The sequence below is a fragment of the Salminus brasiliensis genome, chromosome 15 (genome assembly GCF_030463535.1).
Source record: "Salminus brasiliensis chromosome 15, fSalBra1.hap2, whole genome shotgun sequence".
Classification (NCBI taxonomy): domain Eukaryota; kingdom Metazoa; phylum Chordata; class Actinopteri; order Characiformes; family Bryconidae; genus Salminus; species Salminus brasiliensis.
The window spans coordinates 1,709,077-1,726,385 of NC_132892.1; the positions used below are offsets into that span (position 1 = coordinate 1,709,077).

Consider the following 17,309-nt stretch of genomic DNA (forward strand, 5'->3'; position numbering starts at 1 on the left):
AAGTATATTGTGTAAAAAAGTTACAGTGCAAGAGCAATAATATACTTAACGTAAACATAGCCAAGTATATAAATAATAAAAAATAATATAAATAATAATACCATATATAATGTAAATAATAATAATAATAATAATACTTAAATAAACAAATAAAGCACAGCCTTTCAATCATTTTTAACCCCTGGCAACAGCTTTCATATTATAAATAGACAAATATTTATAAATGTTTATACTCATACATTTACAGAAATGTATGTATAATAATACTTAAAATATTTTAGAAACATTTAAAGTATTAAAGAGTATAAAGAGTTGTTGCTGTTTTGTCACTTAATCACTTAATCACTTAATAAAACAATGTAAAGTACATTACTTTTGCTATTTTTAAATGATAAATCAAGATAAGAGTATTTTACACATATTACAAACTTTTAAAGTACATTTTTATAATCCAAGATATAAAGATATAAAGAATTTACAAACACCACCAGGTTTAAATTATAGATCGAGATATGTTAAACAATTTTAAAACACATTGTTTTTTATTTTTCACATTTTAAAACAAGATATTATAAAATCTTTGTTTTACAAACCTTTAAAGCCTAATGTTTTTTTATATTTTTGCATTGTAAATCATTATGAACATCATTTAATAAAACAATGTAAAGTACATAACTTATGCTATTTAATTATAAATCAAGATATGTAGCTAATTTGAACATACTTTGGTCCTGATATATTTAAATATAAAGCAAGATATGAGGGTTACTTAAAAGCAATGTTAAGTGCATTATGTTTTGCTATTTTTAAATTATAAACCAAGATTTTAAAGTACATGATTCTTACTATTTTGAAATGACAAATAAAGATATGTAGATTTATTTGGAACATTGTTACATTGTGATTGCCAGTTTTTAATTCTCAAGATATGTAGATTAATTTTGCTATTTACAAAAATGCAATTAATACATAAGATAGATCACTTTATTTATCCCACGGGGAAAGTCAGTTTTTACAGCAGCAAAATCAAACAAGAGAGCAGCATAATAAAGGCACTTAAAATAGTAGGAAACAGTAAACCTGACTATAAATACAGCTATATTAATAAATACAGCTATAATATACAATTAATACATAATAATAAACAATGACTATAACAACACTTTATTATACTTTTTATACACAATTATTATTATTATTATTTAGTATAACTATCATTCTTCTTCTTCTACTTCTTCTTCTTCTTATTTAGTATAACTATCATTATTATTATTATTGTTATTATTTAGTATAACTATCACTCTTCTTCTTCTACTTCTTCTTCTTATTATTTAGTATAACTATCATTATTATTATTATTATTATTATTTAGTATAACTATCATTCTTCTTCTTATTATTATTTAGTATAACTATCATTCTTTTTCTTCTTATTATTATTTAGTATAACTATCATTCTTGTTATTATTATTATTATTTAGTATAACTATTATTATTATTATTATTTAGTATAACTATCATTATTATTATTATTATTGTTATTATTTAGTATAACTATCATTCTTCTTCTTCTTATTATTATTATTATTATTTAGTATAACTATTATTATTATTATTTAGTATAACTATCATTCTTGTTATTATTTAGTATAACTATTATTATTTATTATTATTATTTAGTATAACTATCATTATTATTATTATTATTATTATTATTATTTATTATCATTATTATTATTATTATTATTATTATTATTATTATTTAGTATAACTATAATTCTTGTTATTATTATTATTTATTATTTATTATTATAAATCCCGTTTAATGTTGTAACCCTAAAGGGTTAAAGCTGTGCGTCATCACCGCGTCACCAGTGTACACGGAAGCGTTTCTCCGGAGGAGCAGAGAGGAGGACGGTGGTCCACCAGTGAAGGTAGGTTCTGCTCTCAGCACAGAACCAGCTGGTTCTGATGGCAGATATTGGGCTGGTGTTGGTGTTTTGGCCGAACTGAGGTAGACCCGGGTCCCGGGGAAGGTTTAACACCGGGCTAAGGTCCAGATTCGGCCGCTCAGTTCAGCTCGCGGGCGCCACGTTTCAGAAGCAGCGAGAACCAGACCGGAACCACGGCCCAGGTTCCAGATACCTCCGGGAGGTTCCGTTACAGGGAAGCTTGAACACACTGCCTACGTTAGGATGGCTTTACGTTAAAGACGAGAGCAGCCAATCAGAGCGGGCTAGATACGAAGGGCAGCCAATCAGAGCTGTTTAGAGACAGGACGCAGCCAATCAGGGTGGTCCAGAGACCAGGGCAGCCAATCAGGACTGGTTGACGGATGTCCAGGCTGAACAGACAGACAGACAGAACCAGCTGTTCAGATATGTTATCAGGCGGCCAATAACATTTATCTAGGTAGAGGAGCAACCAATCAGAGCTGTCTTGATTCAAAGGGCAGCCAATCAGAGGGATCTGAAGATAAAGGGTAGCCAATCAGAGGGATCTGAAGATAAAGGGTAGCCAATCAGGACTGTTTATGTCTTTAGTAAAGGGATACTGCGAAATAAGGGGCGTCCAAGCCATAGCTGGTGGGTTATAGGGGTGACGGGTGTGGCCTGCTCAGATACATGCTAGCGGTATCCAATCAGGGGCCGTTTAGGTACACTGAGCAGCCAATCGGGTCGCTACAAGAGAAGCGTGAGGTGCTGTGTGCTGCACTGTGGCTCTGAGGAAGACCTGAATAATTTAGCCAGCATGCAGTGGAAAATCCCCGTCACCTCTTCCAACCTAGCGGTCAGGTGTCCTGACGTTGCTTTACTGACCAGGTCTGCATGTAATCCAGGTGAAATGAACTCTGTGATGTGTCCCTGTCCCTGTCCCAGTTTAGCTTCCTCACCCCTGGTCGGTCAGGTGAGCGATGCTCTGCCGAGGATGGGACAGTCGCTGTGTATCTGCTCTCGCAGCGCCATCACCATCGACAACAAGAGATACTACTTCATCCAGAAACTCGATGAGGGGTAAGACACCGAGGACGTGAGGCGCACATTCACTGCAGTAAGGTTACCGGCATGGTATCTTGTGAGAACACTCCTCACCCTAATGGCCCCTAGAGGTCGCCAGAGGGTGCTTTGCTAGAACACAGCGGTAAAAACAAAGGATCGGAACTTTAAGAACTATCTTAAAGTAGTCGATATTCGATCCATGAAATAATCAAGATTCCTAGCATTTAGTAATGACTTCTTAAGATTCGCCCAATCCGAAATCTGAGCAGGATGATCTCACAACACCCAAAAGATCTCCTTGAGAAGGCATCCATCTGCCGGCACCTTCCGAAAATTCAACAGCTGGGATTGAACCGGGGATGGCTAACTCCTATTCGTGCTTGTCTTTGTCCAGAGGCTTTAGCTACGTGGACCTGGTGGAGGGCGCCCAGGATGGCCGCTTCTACGCCCTGAAGCGGATCCTGTGCCATGACCGCGAGGGGAAGCGTGAGGCCCAAACGGAGGTGGAGATGCACCGGCTCTTTAGCCACCCCAACATCCTAAGCCTGACCGGCCACGCTTTCACAGAGCGCAGCGGCAAGAGCGAGGCCTGGCTTCTCCTGCCCTACATCAGCGTAGGTTACCATTTCAAAGAGGTCCTTCACCTTAGCATGCTCATTCCACCAAGCCAGGAAAGTTAAGAGTGTTGACGTTGATTGTCGTGATGATTGAAGAACCTTTTTTTTGCTGATGGGGGTAAATTTGTGCCAGAATAAGACTTGTCCAGCACCCTGTTCACATATTAATGCTTAGGAACCAACCGTTATGAAGAAACTTCTCGCTAAGCTGCATATCTGATGAAGGTTTCACGATCAAGGGTTCTTTAGTAAAAGCAAGAGCCATTTGAACCCTTCACTAGGAAGGAAACCAGTGGTAGATGGTCCTTTTAAAGACCTTAAAAGAAAGGGTTCTACCTTTGTTGCATGTAAAAGAGGATCATCTAGCATGGCCAGTTGTGCTCTCTCAGGCTCCGGCTGCTGATGGCAAAGTGGCATGGCTCGGGATAACTTCACACTGTACACACTGGCCCATGGTTCAAATGCATGTGTTCAACTTCCTTTACAGAAGGGAAGTCTGTGGTCGGTTCTGGAAAAGCTGAGGGACAAAGGCAGCTCCATGCCGGAGAGCCGGGTCCTGCACATCTTGCGTGGCATCTGTGAGGGTCTCAAAGCGATCCACGACAAGGGCTACGCTCACAGGTACTGGCTGTGATGAGCTGAGATGACTAACTATGAGTGAGGGCTGGAGATCATAGTCATAGAAATGCTCTGCATGTTTAGGGACCTAAAGCCCACCAATGTGCTGCTGGAGGAGAACGACAGGCCCGTGCTGATGGACCTGGGCTCCATGAACAAGGCCAGAATTGAAGTGAGAGGCTCCCGAGAGGCCATGACTATACAGGTGAGACCTGTACATTAGCACGCCTTCACTTTTTTACTTTCACTTTCGTTGAGTCTGACGTTCTGCACCTCCCTTGTTCTTCATGCAGGACTGGGCAGCTCAGAGGTGTACCATCTCATACAGAGCTCCAGAGCTCTTTAATGTGGAGAGCCACTGCATCATCGATGAGAAGACCGATATCTGGGTGAGCAGCTTTCCGTTGTCCACAGCCCCAGTCAGCGTCAGGTACCAGATCATATCAAATATTGCCCATTTTATCAAGCTCATGACCTTGATTGCTGGCTCTACATGACCTCTCCCCAGTCGTTAGGCTGTGTGCTGTACTCTATGATGATGCTGGAGGGACCATATGACCTGATCTTCCAGAAGGGAGACAGCGTGGCGTTGGCTGTCCAGAACCCGGTGGCCATTCCTCAGCCGTGCAGGTCAGCACATCACCGTTTATCTTTAAAGTTTGTTTATCATGTTTGCACAGTTTAATTTAAGTTTGTTTGTGTGTCTTTAATTATTGCTGTGATCGCACATTTCAAAGCATCAACATTAGCAACCACTTAGGATAGCATAGCAACCACCTAGCAACCCCATAGCATCCACCTGGGATACCACATGGGATATCATAGCAAAAGGTTATCAAAACAAAACAAAACTTTGGCGACCTTTTATCTTAGCAACTACATAGCAACAGCTTAGCAACTGCCTGGACTTTATTTTCTAGACCATTTATTAATAAACAGAATTCTCTATATATTTATTTTTATTTGTTTTTATTATTATTATTGTTGTTATTATTATTATTATTATTATTTGATTTTATTATAATTATTAAAAGATTAGTAACTTTTTATCACAACAAACCAAATAATAGTTCATAATTAAACACATTCATTCAGGTCTGTAGGCAGTTTTTTTTTGTTTGTTTGTTTGTTTAATTATTAAAAGATTAAATAAGCATCACAAAAACAAAAAAATAAAATGCACTTTCATTAATAACTAATTTAATAAACCAAGTGAAGTAAATAAAATAATTCTTATTTTCTGCTCTGCAGGTTTTTTTTGTTGAATTATTAAAATATTAGTTAAATTAGTTAATTATTAGTTAATATTAGTTAAACTAGTCACAATAAGAATGATAATAATTCAAACAAATTGTATTATTGGTAGTATTATTATTATTGGTATTAATAATTTTTTATAATGAGGGGAAGAAGAATAAGAGTAGTTTTATTAACTGTATTATCTATCATAATAAAATAAGTAAATAATTATCATATTTAAATCAGCTTATGCAAAGATGATTGATTTAATCGGTGCTAATCAGCAGGAGATGATGTCGTTTCTGAGTCCTAACTCTCCACGCTGTGCTCTGGTGTCCCTCTAACAGTTACTCCGCAGGACTGCAGAACCTTCTCAGCTCCATCATGGTGACCAATCCTCAGGAACGGCCCGACATCAACTGGGTCCTCGACCAGGTCAAGAGCCTGCAAGGCTCGGATGGAGGCGATGTGGACACCAACAGGGTATGATGGTCCCACCGGGGGGAGCACACTCCCTCCCTCAGTCTCTTCGCCTGGACAGGAGTCTTTATCTGGACTATGCACCCCCTCCCCCCACTCCCTCTCTCTCTGTCCCGGGTTCACCCGCCACCTGAACCCGTGGCCTCGCAAACATCGGCTTACTTTTACCTCAGCGAACTCATGGGTGACGTAAGGTACGCTCACTCGGACGGGTGTGGAGCTGCTGAATGACTGGGTCAGAGCATGGACTCAGTGGGAGGGTGCATCTACATGATATCAGCGTTTCAACCTGAAGTCCTGAAGGCCTAGACTGAGCTCCTGAGTGGAAGAGAAGACCTCTGTGACTCTTCCAGTATCGTGTCAGTGTTGGATGGTTTGCAGTTGGAAGGCCTTTGCAGAACCTTTTAATTCGAACCTTTGCTGGACATCATGACCACACATCATGTGTAGAGCGTATCTGTCATGAGCTTTAGGAGGGAATTCCACAGAGGTTTTTGAAGTTTCCTCATAATGCTTGTGATGTAATTCAGACCGGGTTTGGTGTCTTTGCTGTGGTGGTGAATCGAACCAGGTGTCATCGCCCCAAGGTATGGTACTGGTGTCCCAGTGAGGCCCGATCCACTTCCTATCCTTTCCATTTCATTGTAGCAAAGCGCCCTCTGGTGTCTTCTAGGCGCCACAGTGTGGTCAGCTTGGAGTTCTAGGAGGATACTAGAAGTTCTCGCAGTGATCTTGGATGGAGTGGAGGTTGAACTTCTCATGAGGTATCTTTCTGAGGTTCTTCAGACGTCAGATTTTATTCACCACCACTGGGGACAGTTCTGGTCCTCAGGTTTCTCTCATTTGCCAAACTCGCTCTGCACGACCACTTAAGTCTGAAATTTTGAAAAATCCGTGGAATTCCCCTTTGAGCTTAGGCTACATAGGATACTTTCACTTGAAGTTGTAAAGCTGGTGCCTAGTTTGCGGTTTCGTGTTTTATGAGGTTGTAATTTTACTGTTATATATGATTTTTTTTTTTATTATTGGTTTTGAATGGCAGCGAATTATAAAGGCTTGATGTTCATTGCAAGGACACTGTGTGATCTGATGATGCTCTTCACTCGCATGTAAGTTAGCAGGGAACTGTGTCTGTAACTGTGCTTCGTTATATGTTCATCACAATACCTCTTTTTAAAATTATTTTAAGGCGATTAAAAATATGTCTTTCCACCATGATGCATGTAGTTGGCACCTTCTTTTTTGTATTTGAGTGCTGTGTTCTTGATGTTTTTTATAGGCAAAAGTATTGGGACACCTTCTTATGCATTGCTTCCATATAGTGTAAGCCACTGTGTGAGAAGGGCCATCAGTGTGGGGTTGGCATTTTGCAGTACTGCTCCTGCACAGCAGAGGCCGCTAAACGCTCACTGAAATAATAAGGAACTCCAGGGCTGTAAGCATTCACCATGGTGGTTTTAGCTTTTATTTTAAATCGAGAACCGTATGATTTTAAGGTCACTGATTTACCACCCCACCTCATCATCCCCCAACTCCCCAACTCATCCCAAAAGTATTGGATGGAGCTCCACCACCATTATTCCAGAGAACACAGCTCCTCCACTGCTCCACAGCTTTTCAATGCTGGGGGGCTTTACACCTCTCTACTAGCCCACACCTGGCAACAGGCAGCATGGTGCCAATAGGTTCATGATGTTGATGATCTGTTTCAGAGAGTCCTATTCTATTGGCAGTACTTCTTCTCTACAGGCACTAGACAAGCTGTGTGTGTGCATTTGCACATCTGTGTCAGGTCAGCAAAGGGTGCAACTAGAAGGGATGTCCATACACTGCACAGTGCACCACCACTCCAGACTCAAGCATGGATCCTGATTTGCCTTACTAGCAGTCCTATGAGCAGGTCCCTCTGAAAGTTCTCCAGGTCTTCCAGACCTCAACCTCAGCAGACCTCCAGCTTTCCTCTTAACTCAATGAGGAACTGAGGACCTGCTTTGGTATCTTCTCTTGGTCTTCTCCAGCTTTGTGGACATCGGTTCTTTCCATGTTTAGAGTGTTCGGCAGCGAATTAGAGGAGCCCACGGCTGCTGATTGACGGGACGAGGTTGGCCATCACGGCCAATTGCGCTCTCCTAGACCCTGGCTGCCGATGGCAAAGCGGCGTGGCTCTGGATTTGAGCTGCCCAGCTTCTGTTTTTCTGATATTTCAGTTTTTTAGCTGATTAAAGTAACTGTTGGCTTCCAATAACCGCATCAAGCCGGTGCGATCCACATGACGTGGTGAGTCATCTTCATTCCCCCTGAGCTATTTCCACACAGCCAGACAAAGCATTGTAAAAAATTAAGCAAACACCGCCCACTTTGCCCCCTCCCTCACCCCAAGCTATGAAACGATGATGGTGGGCCGTTAAGGGGTCTGGATTTACGGCTGCACGGGGTCCCGAAGGTCAAAGTGACGTTGTGCCTTCACTCATCTTAATCAATCTCCCCAATGACCCCGGCACCCCGCTACACAAAGCCGGAGGACCTCCATAAACCACTGGCACGCGAAAGGCGGCGGGACTGTAGTCTGAACTCCCAACCGAGTGATCGCATGTTCCCCAGCCTGCAGCCTGCTTCCCGTGCAGTGATGTCATGCTAATCCACGTCAAGGTCAACCCCAACATTGCCTCCATGTTCTGGAGGAATCGGGGTTCTCTGCCTCACTGCGACTGGGGTACACATCTCTAAGGTCCCATGTGAGTCTGCTGTCATGAGACTAAGGCCAAAGCAATGGAAAGGCGCTGGTGCTAACAGTGGTAGCAGTGCCCCTGATTAGCTGTAGAGCCCTACGTCAACACCATAAACCATCTCTCTATTGATCTGACAATGAATCAATTAGCTAATTATTTCATTAGCCAGGGATTATAGGTCGGCTCTGAGTGACCGTGATCTATCCCACGGCGTCCCTTTGTCTTCTTAAATCACCTTCCTGCCAGAGGGGTTACTGGGGAAACTGGGACGCAAACCGTATGTGAAGCCCTTGCCGTTTGTGCTTCCACTGACTGGCCATTTTATTAGAAACACCTACCTTGTGCTTCCAGAAACTGGCCACTTTATTAGAAACACCTGCCTTGTGCTTTCAGAAACTGACCACTTTATTAGAAACACATACCTTGTGCTTCCAGAAACTGGCCACTTTATTAGAAACACCTGCCTTGTGCTTCCAGAAACTGGCCATTTTATTAGAAACACCTACCTTGTGCTTCCACTGACTGACCATTTTATTAGAAACACATACCTTGTGCTTCCACACACTGGCCACTTTATTAGAAACACTCACCTCACAATCACCAGATATGCTTGTTACACTCTGGACAAAAGTATTGGGACGCCTGTTTATTCATTGTTCCTTCTGAAATCCGGGGGGTTAAAAAAATAGTTTCTCTTGTCTCTACTGTCCAGGGCAGAAGGCTTTCTTCTAGATTTTGAAGGAACATTGCTGTGAGGATTTGATTGCATTCAGCGACAAATGTGAGTGTTAGTGAGGTCAGGATGTTGGATGATTGATCACCACCCCACTCCCCAAAAGTACTGGATGAAGCTCCGTCTCATCATTCCAGAGAAGACAGTTCTTCCACTGCTCCACAGCTCCGTGCTGGGGGGCTTCATTACACCCCTCTTGCCCACGTCTGGGCCAACAGAGAGTCCTATTCTGTTGGCAGTACAGCAATCTCTGTTGCTGCAGCTGAACGCGTTCATTAGAAGGGGTGTCCACAAACATTTGGACACATAGTGTGAAAAACATTTCGCAGCTGTATGACAGATTTCCCGCTCGTGTAATAAAACACCTGTCCCGAATGCAGGAGAGGAAAGGCCCGGCCTTTTCCATAAAGTTTATTACCCCCAAAACTTGGCCTGTCCACCCCCCAGCCGCGTCCGTCACATTTGAACAACGGTTAAAAGTCAGGGCGGATGTGAAATATGGCCGGCCTGTCGCTCCTTCCTTTACCTCCCCATTAGCTTAAGTGACACGACAAGGCCGAGGGAAAAATCCCAACCAATATCGGTGATTACTTTAAAAGATCACACAATCTGTTCATATTCCCGTAATGAGGCCGACATTCGGCTGATTGATTAAAGCTACAGAGCGTAAATGTTTTACGGGGTCGCGCTCACTCAGCTCAGATTTATAAGCTGGAGAAGGAAAAGAGCGAGCGCTAGCCGTCGCTGAGACCGCACCCCCATCTGGACTGGACGCCTACCGGAGTCGAAGACATGATCATGATGATGATGCTGATGATGATGATGATAGTAGCGTGGGAAGCTAACGGAGGAATCTTCATCTGCATTTCAGCTACAGCTAACAGCTAACAGGTTTTAGGCCAGACGTCGCGCGGCCGTCGTCGCGGGCTCATGGTCAGCACTTCTGTCACATTTGCTTTCCTATATAACAACAGTAAAGTGCCGCCGGAAGCCGAGGATTTATGCTCGAGTCTCGATCACGAGCAAAGTGCTGTTCTGAGATCAGGGTTCGGCTAAGTGGCCGTTTTAACAGGGTCGGCCAATCTGTCTCGAACCCTTCCTGCAGGTTTATGAGTCTATATAAAGCCGCCGAATCCATGTCCCGATGAGCCGCGGGTCAATAAATACACTCTTGATGGCAGGAGAGCGTTTCTGGAGTAACTGAGAGGCGGTTCCACCATTTACTCCACTGCCCCCGACATACACCTGCATTAGCACTGGCCGAGCCTTTCCCTGTGGCCAGTGGGTGGAAGCACAAGGTAGGGGTTTCTAATAAAGTGGCCAGTGAGTTGAATCCCAATGTGAGTGTTTCTAATAAAGTGGCCAGCAAGTGAAAGCAAAGGGTAGGTGTTTCTAATAAAGTGGCCAGCGAGTGGACACATAAGGTAGGTGTTTCTAATAAAGTGGCCAGCGAGTGGACACATAAGGTAGGTGTTTCTAATAAAGTGGCCAGTGAGTGGAATCACAAGGTAAGTGTTTTTAATAAAGTGGCCAGTGAGTTGAATCCCAATGTGAGTGTTTCTAATAAAGTGGCCAGTGGGTGGAAGCACAAGGTGGGTGTTTCTAATAAAGTGGCCAGTGAGTGGAAGCAGAATATGTTACAGTGTGGTGTTTGGACTCAAGTGCAGTCAGAATTGGTTTTATTATGAGTAAGTGAAACTACTCCTCTTAGGGTGGGTGTTTAGTGACTGTTGGGCTTGAACTCCCACAGCTGTGAGGGGTGGCAGTATAAACACTGATCATAAGCAACACAGAAAACGGCGGGAAAACAAACAAAGGAAAACCAGGAGTGATGTTCACTCAAACTAAAGACAGCAACTCAAATGCTTTTCTCTTCTTGCTTCAGCTTCTCACTGTTACCAACTTAAACTTTTCTCTTTTCTGTTCGTAACTTAGACCCACTGTTACCGTTCGCCCCTCTACAAAGGTGCGACGGGGAAGTGTGTTTGGCTGGGTGTATTTATAACCTGCCACACAGGTGGGTCTGGTCAGTGTTGATTACCGCTGGGGATTCTGGGGCTTGGAGTTCTTTGCTCCAACCCCACCAGCTTTCCTACTTTCCTGGCCGGGCCCCCTGCTGGCGGCTGGCGGTAGATGCTGCCTGCTCACAGAATGTAGGGGTTTCTAATAAAGTGGCCAGCAAGTGGAAGCAGAAGGTAGGGGTTTCTAATAAAGTGGCCAGTGAGTGGAAGCTCAAGATAGGTGTTTCCAATAAAGTGGCCAGTGAGTTGAATCCCAATGTGAGTGTTTCTAATAAAGTGGCCAGTAATTGGACACACAAGGTAGGGGTTTCTAATAAAGTGGCCAGCAAGTGGAAGCAGAAGGTAGGGGTTTCTCATAAAGTGGCCAGTGAGTGGAAGCTCAAGGTTGGGGTTTCTAATAAAGTGGCCAGCAAGTGGAAGCAGAAGGTAGGGGTTTCTAATAAAGTGGCCAGTGAGTGGAAGCTCAAGGTTGGGGTTTCTAATAAAGTGGCCAGCAAGTGGAAGCAGAAGGTAGGTGTTTCTAATAAAGTGGCCACAGAGTGCCAGTGCTTCCGTGTCCATATGAACCCATCCTGGTGTCCATCTCCAAGAGAAATGTAAGCCAGGCTTTGACCAGCTCTGAAAGTGTCCTCTTTGTCCGGCACTGAGGCCCAGATTCAGGCTCTGGGTTTAACGAGGCGGGGCCTCCTTGGGACGACTAGTTAAAAATGCATTTAATCACTATATAAACATGCTGCCGCCTGGCCCCCACAGCCCCCGCGGCCCCCCGCGGCCCCCGCGACAGAGACGTTATGCTGTGTCTCCTGGTGTCCTGTATTTAATCACCGCCCTTAAATGGACTCTCAATAAAACGGCATGTTTTGGTCACATCATTTTTGCATGTGTTTTTTTCCCCTTCCTCTTCTTCCTGCAAATGAAATGGGCCGGGTGACATCATCATCATCATCATCATCATCATCATCATCAGGGGGCGATGACTTTACCTCCCCTTCATTAACTTAATTATTTGACTATCAGTAAAACCTGATGGAGTAATTCAAATTTGAGAGCCGGTCTCATAAATAACGTCCACTCTCCGCCGGGTTTATTGTCCACTGCCGTTTTCCCCGTTCTTCAGCATGTTAATCAGGCTCATTGTCTGGCGGTGCGGATAGGGGGTGTCTGGGCCACTTTATCAGAAACACTCACCCCGTAGCTCCACCTTGCTGGTGTTCGGTTAGAGACTGTAGATCATCTGCTGATGCACAGTTTGTGTTAGACCTCCTCCATCCATCCAGCCCTTCATCAGTGGTCAGTTTCCAAGGTTACCAAGGTTTCTAATAAAGTGTCCAGTGGGTGGAAGCATGAGGTGGGTGTTTCTAATAAAGTGGCCGGAGATAGACGCACAAGGTGGGTGTTTCTATTAAAGTGGCCAGTAAGTGGAAGCACAAGGTGGGTGTTTCTAATAAAGTGGCCAGTGGGTGGAAGCACAAGGTAGGGGTTTCTAATAAAGTGGCCAGTGAGTGGAAGCACAAGGTGGGTGTTTCTAATAAAGTGGCCAGTGAGTGGAAGCACAAGGTGGGTGTTTCTAATAAAGTGGCCAGTGGGTGGAGGCACAAGGTAGGGGTTTCTAATAAAGTGGCCAGTGAGTTGAATCTCAATATCAGTGTTTCTAATAAAGTGGCCAGTGAGATGAAGCACAAGGTAAGTGTTTCTAATAAAGTGACCAGCGAGTGGACACATAAGGTGGGTGTTTCTAATAAAGTGGCCAGTGAGTGGAATCACAAGGTAAGTGTTTCTAATAAAGTGTCCAGTAAGTGGAAGCACAAGGTGGGTGTTTCTAATAAAGTGGCCAGTGAGTGGAAGCACAAGGTGGGTGTTTCTAATAAAGTGGCCAGTGAGTGGAAGCACAAGGTGGGTGTTTCTAATAAAGTGGCCAGTAAGTGGAAGCACAAGGTGGGTGTTTCTAATAAAGTGGCCAGTGAGTGGAAGCAGAATGTAGGTGTTTCTAATAAAGTGGCCAGTGAGTTGAATCTCAATGTCAGTGTTTCTAATAAAGTGGCCAGTGAGATGAAGCACAAGGTGGGTGTTTCTAATAAAGTGGCCAGTGGGTGGAAGCACAAGGTGGGTGTTTCTAATAAAGTGGCCAGCGAGTGGAATCACAAGGTGGGTGTTTCTAATAAAGTGGCCAGTGAGTGGAAGCACAAGGTGGGTGTTTCTAATAAAGTGGCCAGTAAGTGGAAGCACAAGGTGGGTGTTTCTAATAAAGTGGCCAGTGAGTGGAAGCAGAATGTAGGTGTTTCTAATAAAGTGGCCAGTGAGTGGAAGCACAAGGTCAGTGTTTCTAATAAAGTGACCAGTGAGATGAAGCACAAGGTGGGTGTTTCTAATAAAGTGACCAGTGAGATGAAGCACAAGGTGGGTGTTTCTAATAAAGTGGCCAGTGGGTGGAAGCACAAGGTGGGTGTTTCTAATAAAGTGACCAGTGAGTGGAAGCACAAGGTGGGTGTTTCTAATAAAGTGGCCAGTGAGTGGAAGCACAAGGTCAGTGTTTCTAATAAAGTGGCCAGTGAGTGGAAGCACAAGGTGGGTGTTTCTAATAAAGTGACCAGTGAGTTGGAAGCACAAGGTGGGTGTTTCTAATAAAGTGGCCAGTAAGTGGAAGCACAAGGTGGGTGTTTCTAATAAAGTGGCCAGTGAGTGGAAGCACAAGGTGGGTGTTTCTAATAAAGTGGCCAGTGAGTGGAAGCACAAGGTGGGTGTTTCTAATAAAGTGGCCAGTGAGTGGAAGCACAAGGTGGGTGTTTCTAATAAAGTGGCCAGTGAGTGGAAGCACAAGGTGGGTGTTTCTAATAAAGTGGCCAGTGAGTGGAAGCACAAGGTGGGTGTTTCTAATAAAGTGGCCAGTGAGTGGAAGCACAAGGTGGGTGTTTCTAATAAAGGACAACCAAGCGCTTCACAAAGGGTCTCCCTCTTTATTCGTGTCATTTCCAACAACACAGACCATCGCATAAATACAACTGGGTTTCAGCATTTAGGTCATCATTATTTTTTTTACAAAGCAAATAAATTAGTCAGACCTTAAACAGGTTTAAATAACGTCAAGTTCAACAGGGCTCCACCCCCTGACCTCTACACCAGACTGTCTCCATATCGTCGGCTGTAAACTCCTCCTCACACCTTTAGCCACTCCCCTTAGTCTAGACAGCACTGTAAATGGTTACGGCCTGTGGTACCATTCCGAAAAAAAACCCCCAAAAAATCGTTATATATATATATATACATATTTTTACATTGGTCACCATGGTAACACAGGGGCCCGACCGCAATCCATTAACCAAGAGTCTTTATGTAGTGTTTATAAAGGCTTTATAAGCTCACCGCTGCAACCAGCACATATATATATATATAACACAGTCTATAAAAGCACTCATGCCATCCCAAGTTTACATACATACAAATGGAAAGGCTAGCAGGGCCTCCCCGAGTCTATACGTTCTCTACACCTGCCGTCCATCCTGCCGTCCATCCCATTCGGCCAAGGAATCCCAGCTGTTTCCCAGCTGTAACAGATCGGCGTCCACTATTTTAACATCTGTCCAGGCCTCCGTTACGCCGAGAGATCTGCCAGGCCTGGCACGGTCGTGGGTTCTCCTTTCAGACTTCCAGCTCTACATGCATGTCTTCGAAGATTGGGGAAAAGGCTACAGTACCAGTCAAACGTTTTGACCCCCTGGGGCGTGGCTGGGGGGCCTACATTGTAGGCTGAACTGAAAGGAGCAACTGAGGTCATCTAGACTGTCCAAACTTTTGACTGGCACTCTAGCTGAAGCGAACTGTCCCTAAGGGGGTCTACCTATTGTTACCGCTACTGGCTGAACGTCACGCCAATGTCGCTTGTTTGCTAGCCACTGCCTCAGCAGGATATGTGTGTTGCTATGGGGACTACACAGGTTTCTAAGGTGAGCTTTACCCAGAAAGCTAATAATGAATGATAGATACAGCCAGTAGTGGCAGGGTAGCATTACGCAAACACTGCCCCCTAGTGTTCAAAGGTGTTCCTGGCCATTCTCGGACCTTGATGTTCATTAGAAGCTCTCGTCTCGCTGGTGGACGGAGGTGAAGAAAGAAGGTCATCTGTGCCCCCCCCCCCAAACACCTCTCATAATCCCGCCCCAATCTTCCTGTTCCCGCCCTCCATCTCCTCCATGTCGTCATCGGAGAACGGGCTGTGGCGGTGGTACCCCACCTCCGGGTCATGCTGGAGAAAGTCCGAGCCGCTTATGAACCCGTGCCGGTCCACCTCATCCTCCTCCTCGTCCTCTTCTTCCTCGTCCACGTCCTCCTCCCCATTCACCTCCTCCGCCCTCTGGACCTCGCCGGCTGCTTTGCCTCCAGCCCGCTGCCGCTCTGCCTCCGCCTGGGCGGCTTGCTCCTTGGCCTTTCGGCTGCGCTTCCACTTCATCCTGCGGTTCTGGAACCAGATCTTCACCTGAACGCATCAGAACACACACACATCACATCAGGGGCAGGGCTCACAGCAGGCGGTTGATGGTACCGGGTCTACAAAACTGTCATGCTCAAAACTCAGAGATACCTTCAGACCTTCCTGGTGGCCATCACCAACTCTTGGTGCCACTTTGTCTAAGTTCAGATACACTATGTGGACAAAAGTATTGGGACACCTGCCCATTCATTGCTTATTATGAAATCAACTGTCTCTACTGTCCAGGGAAGAGAAGGCTTTCTACTAGATTTTGGAGGACGAGCATTGCTGTGAGGATTTGATTGCATTCGGCGACAAAAGCAGTTAGTGAGTTAGTGAGGTCAGGAGGTTGGATGATGATCACCATCTCATCCACCCCAACATCCACTCCACGTGTTAGGCCATGATCACACACACACGCCCTCACCTGGGTCTCGGTCAGCATCAGTGAGGTGGCCACTTCGAAGCGCTTGGGCCGGGACAGGTACTTGTTGAGCTTGAACTGGTTCTCCAGCTCCAGCAGCTGCTGGCTGGTGAAGGCTGTGCGAGGCCGCCGACATTTGCCCATAAGCCCTGACTGAGGAGCACCTGCAGGAGGACGGGAGGAGAAGGAGATGATGATTAGGGTGGTGCTAAACATGCCGGGCTTAGATCTTCGACCCGTAGCAGTAGTGGGACCCTTTTCGGTGGTGGAACCCTGTGTTCAGTGGAAGGTGCTCTCGACCAACAGTGTTGTATTGCAATAAGAAAGACTTAGGGTCACTCTAACGTCTAGGGTTCGAACCCAACGACTTAACCTCTCGGCCATCACAGCACAGCTGGCCGGGCTTCTGGTGGACTCTGGGACTCTGGTGATGGAGTCAGTGGGGAGTGTAAATGTGGTGATGGGGGAGGGGGGTGTTAAACACTACTGACCACCGGAAGTTGTGGCCGGTATTATAAAGACACGCTGTGAGCAGGGTTCGAACCTGCGCGGGGAAACCCCATTGGATTTCGAGTCCAACGCCTTAACCTCTCGGCCATCACAGCACGAGGGCAGCGCTGTTTCCATCAACCCTGAATCCATCAACTTTCCTCACCATTTCCGGTGTTCTGTCGATTTGTGCTACCATGTCAAAGCGTGCTACCATTAACATTATTTATTAAAGCTATAAGTAAAACAGCATGTAGGATATTTAGACGGCGTGAATCTGGACATCAGGGTGAAAATAAGGTCACTGAGGTAATTTATTTAATTTATTTAAATCGCAATTTATACTTTTTAACACTCAAGCAATCATTAGCCGCATGATTTCTGTGATACATCTGGAAATAAAATTCATAAATATGATTAAAAACGCGTGAAAATAATAAACAAATTGTAGTTCGCGCATGCGCAGAGACGCTAAGTAGGGCCTATCGATGGGTAG

At 44.6% G+C, this 17,309-nt stretch overlaps 2 protein-coding genes and 1 non-coding gene across 5 annotated transcripts in view; 1 reads left to right on the plus strand and 2 right to left on the minus strand.

The window, feature by feature from the left end:
• Window positions 1-1,882: 1,882 nt before the first annotated feature.
• stk16 (serine/threonine kinase 16) lies at window positions 1,883-7,170 on the plus strand. Of its 3 annotated transcripts, none has more exons than XM_072657081.1 (8): window positions 1,883-1,933; window positions 2,879-3,013; window positions 3,393-3,612; window positions 4,103-4,236; window positions 4,318-4,438; window positions 4,527-4,622; window positions 4,742-4,863; window positions 5,820-7,170. In XM_072657081.1, exons 2-8 carry the CDS (start codon window positions 2,928-2,930, stop codon window positions 5,959-5,961), a joined length of 921 nt encoding a protein of 306 aa, XP_072513182.1. In that variant the 5' UTR covers window positions 1,883-1,933; window positions 2,879-2,927; the 3' UTR covers window positions 5,962-7,170. The 3 variants fall into 3 exon arrangements, with proteins under 3 accessions (XP_072513182.1, XP_072513183.1, XP_072513181.1); XM_072657082.1 differs by having other exon boundaries at window positions 1,892-1,933; window positions 2,884-3,013; XM_072657080.1 differs by lacking the exon at window positions 1,883-1,933 and having other exon boundaries at window positions 1,987-3,013.
• Window positions 7,171-15,576: 8,406 nt separating this feature from the next.
• mnx2b (motor neuron and pancreas homeobox 2b) overlaps window positions 15,577-17,309 on the minus strand; it is a 6,671-nt gene continuing 4,938 nt past the window's right edge. The window contains exons 2-3 of the mRNA XM_072657696.1: window positions 16,328-16,488; window positions 15,577-15,906 (exon numbers count right to left, since the gene is read on the minus strand). Of these exons, the coding sequence (XP_072513797.1) occupies window positions 15,577-15,906; window positions 16,328-16,488 (491 nt within the window). The remainder of the gene's footprint in view (window positions 15,907-16,327; window positions 16,489-17,309) is intronic.
• Window positions 16,848-16,929, minus strand: trnas-cga (transfer RNA serine (anticodon CGA)). The gene has a single exon. It is a non-coding gene; the product is annotated as a tRNA-Ser (tRNA).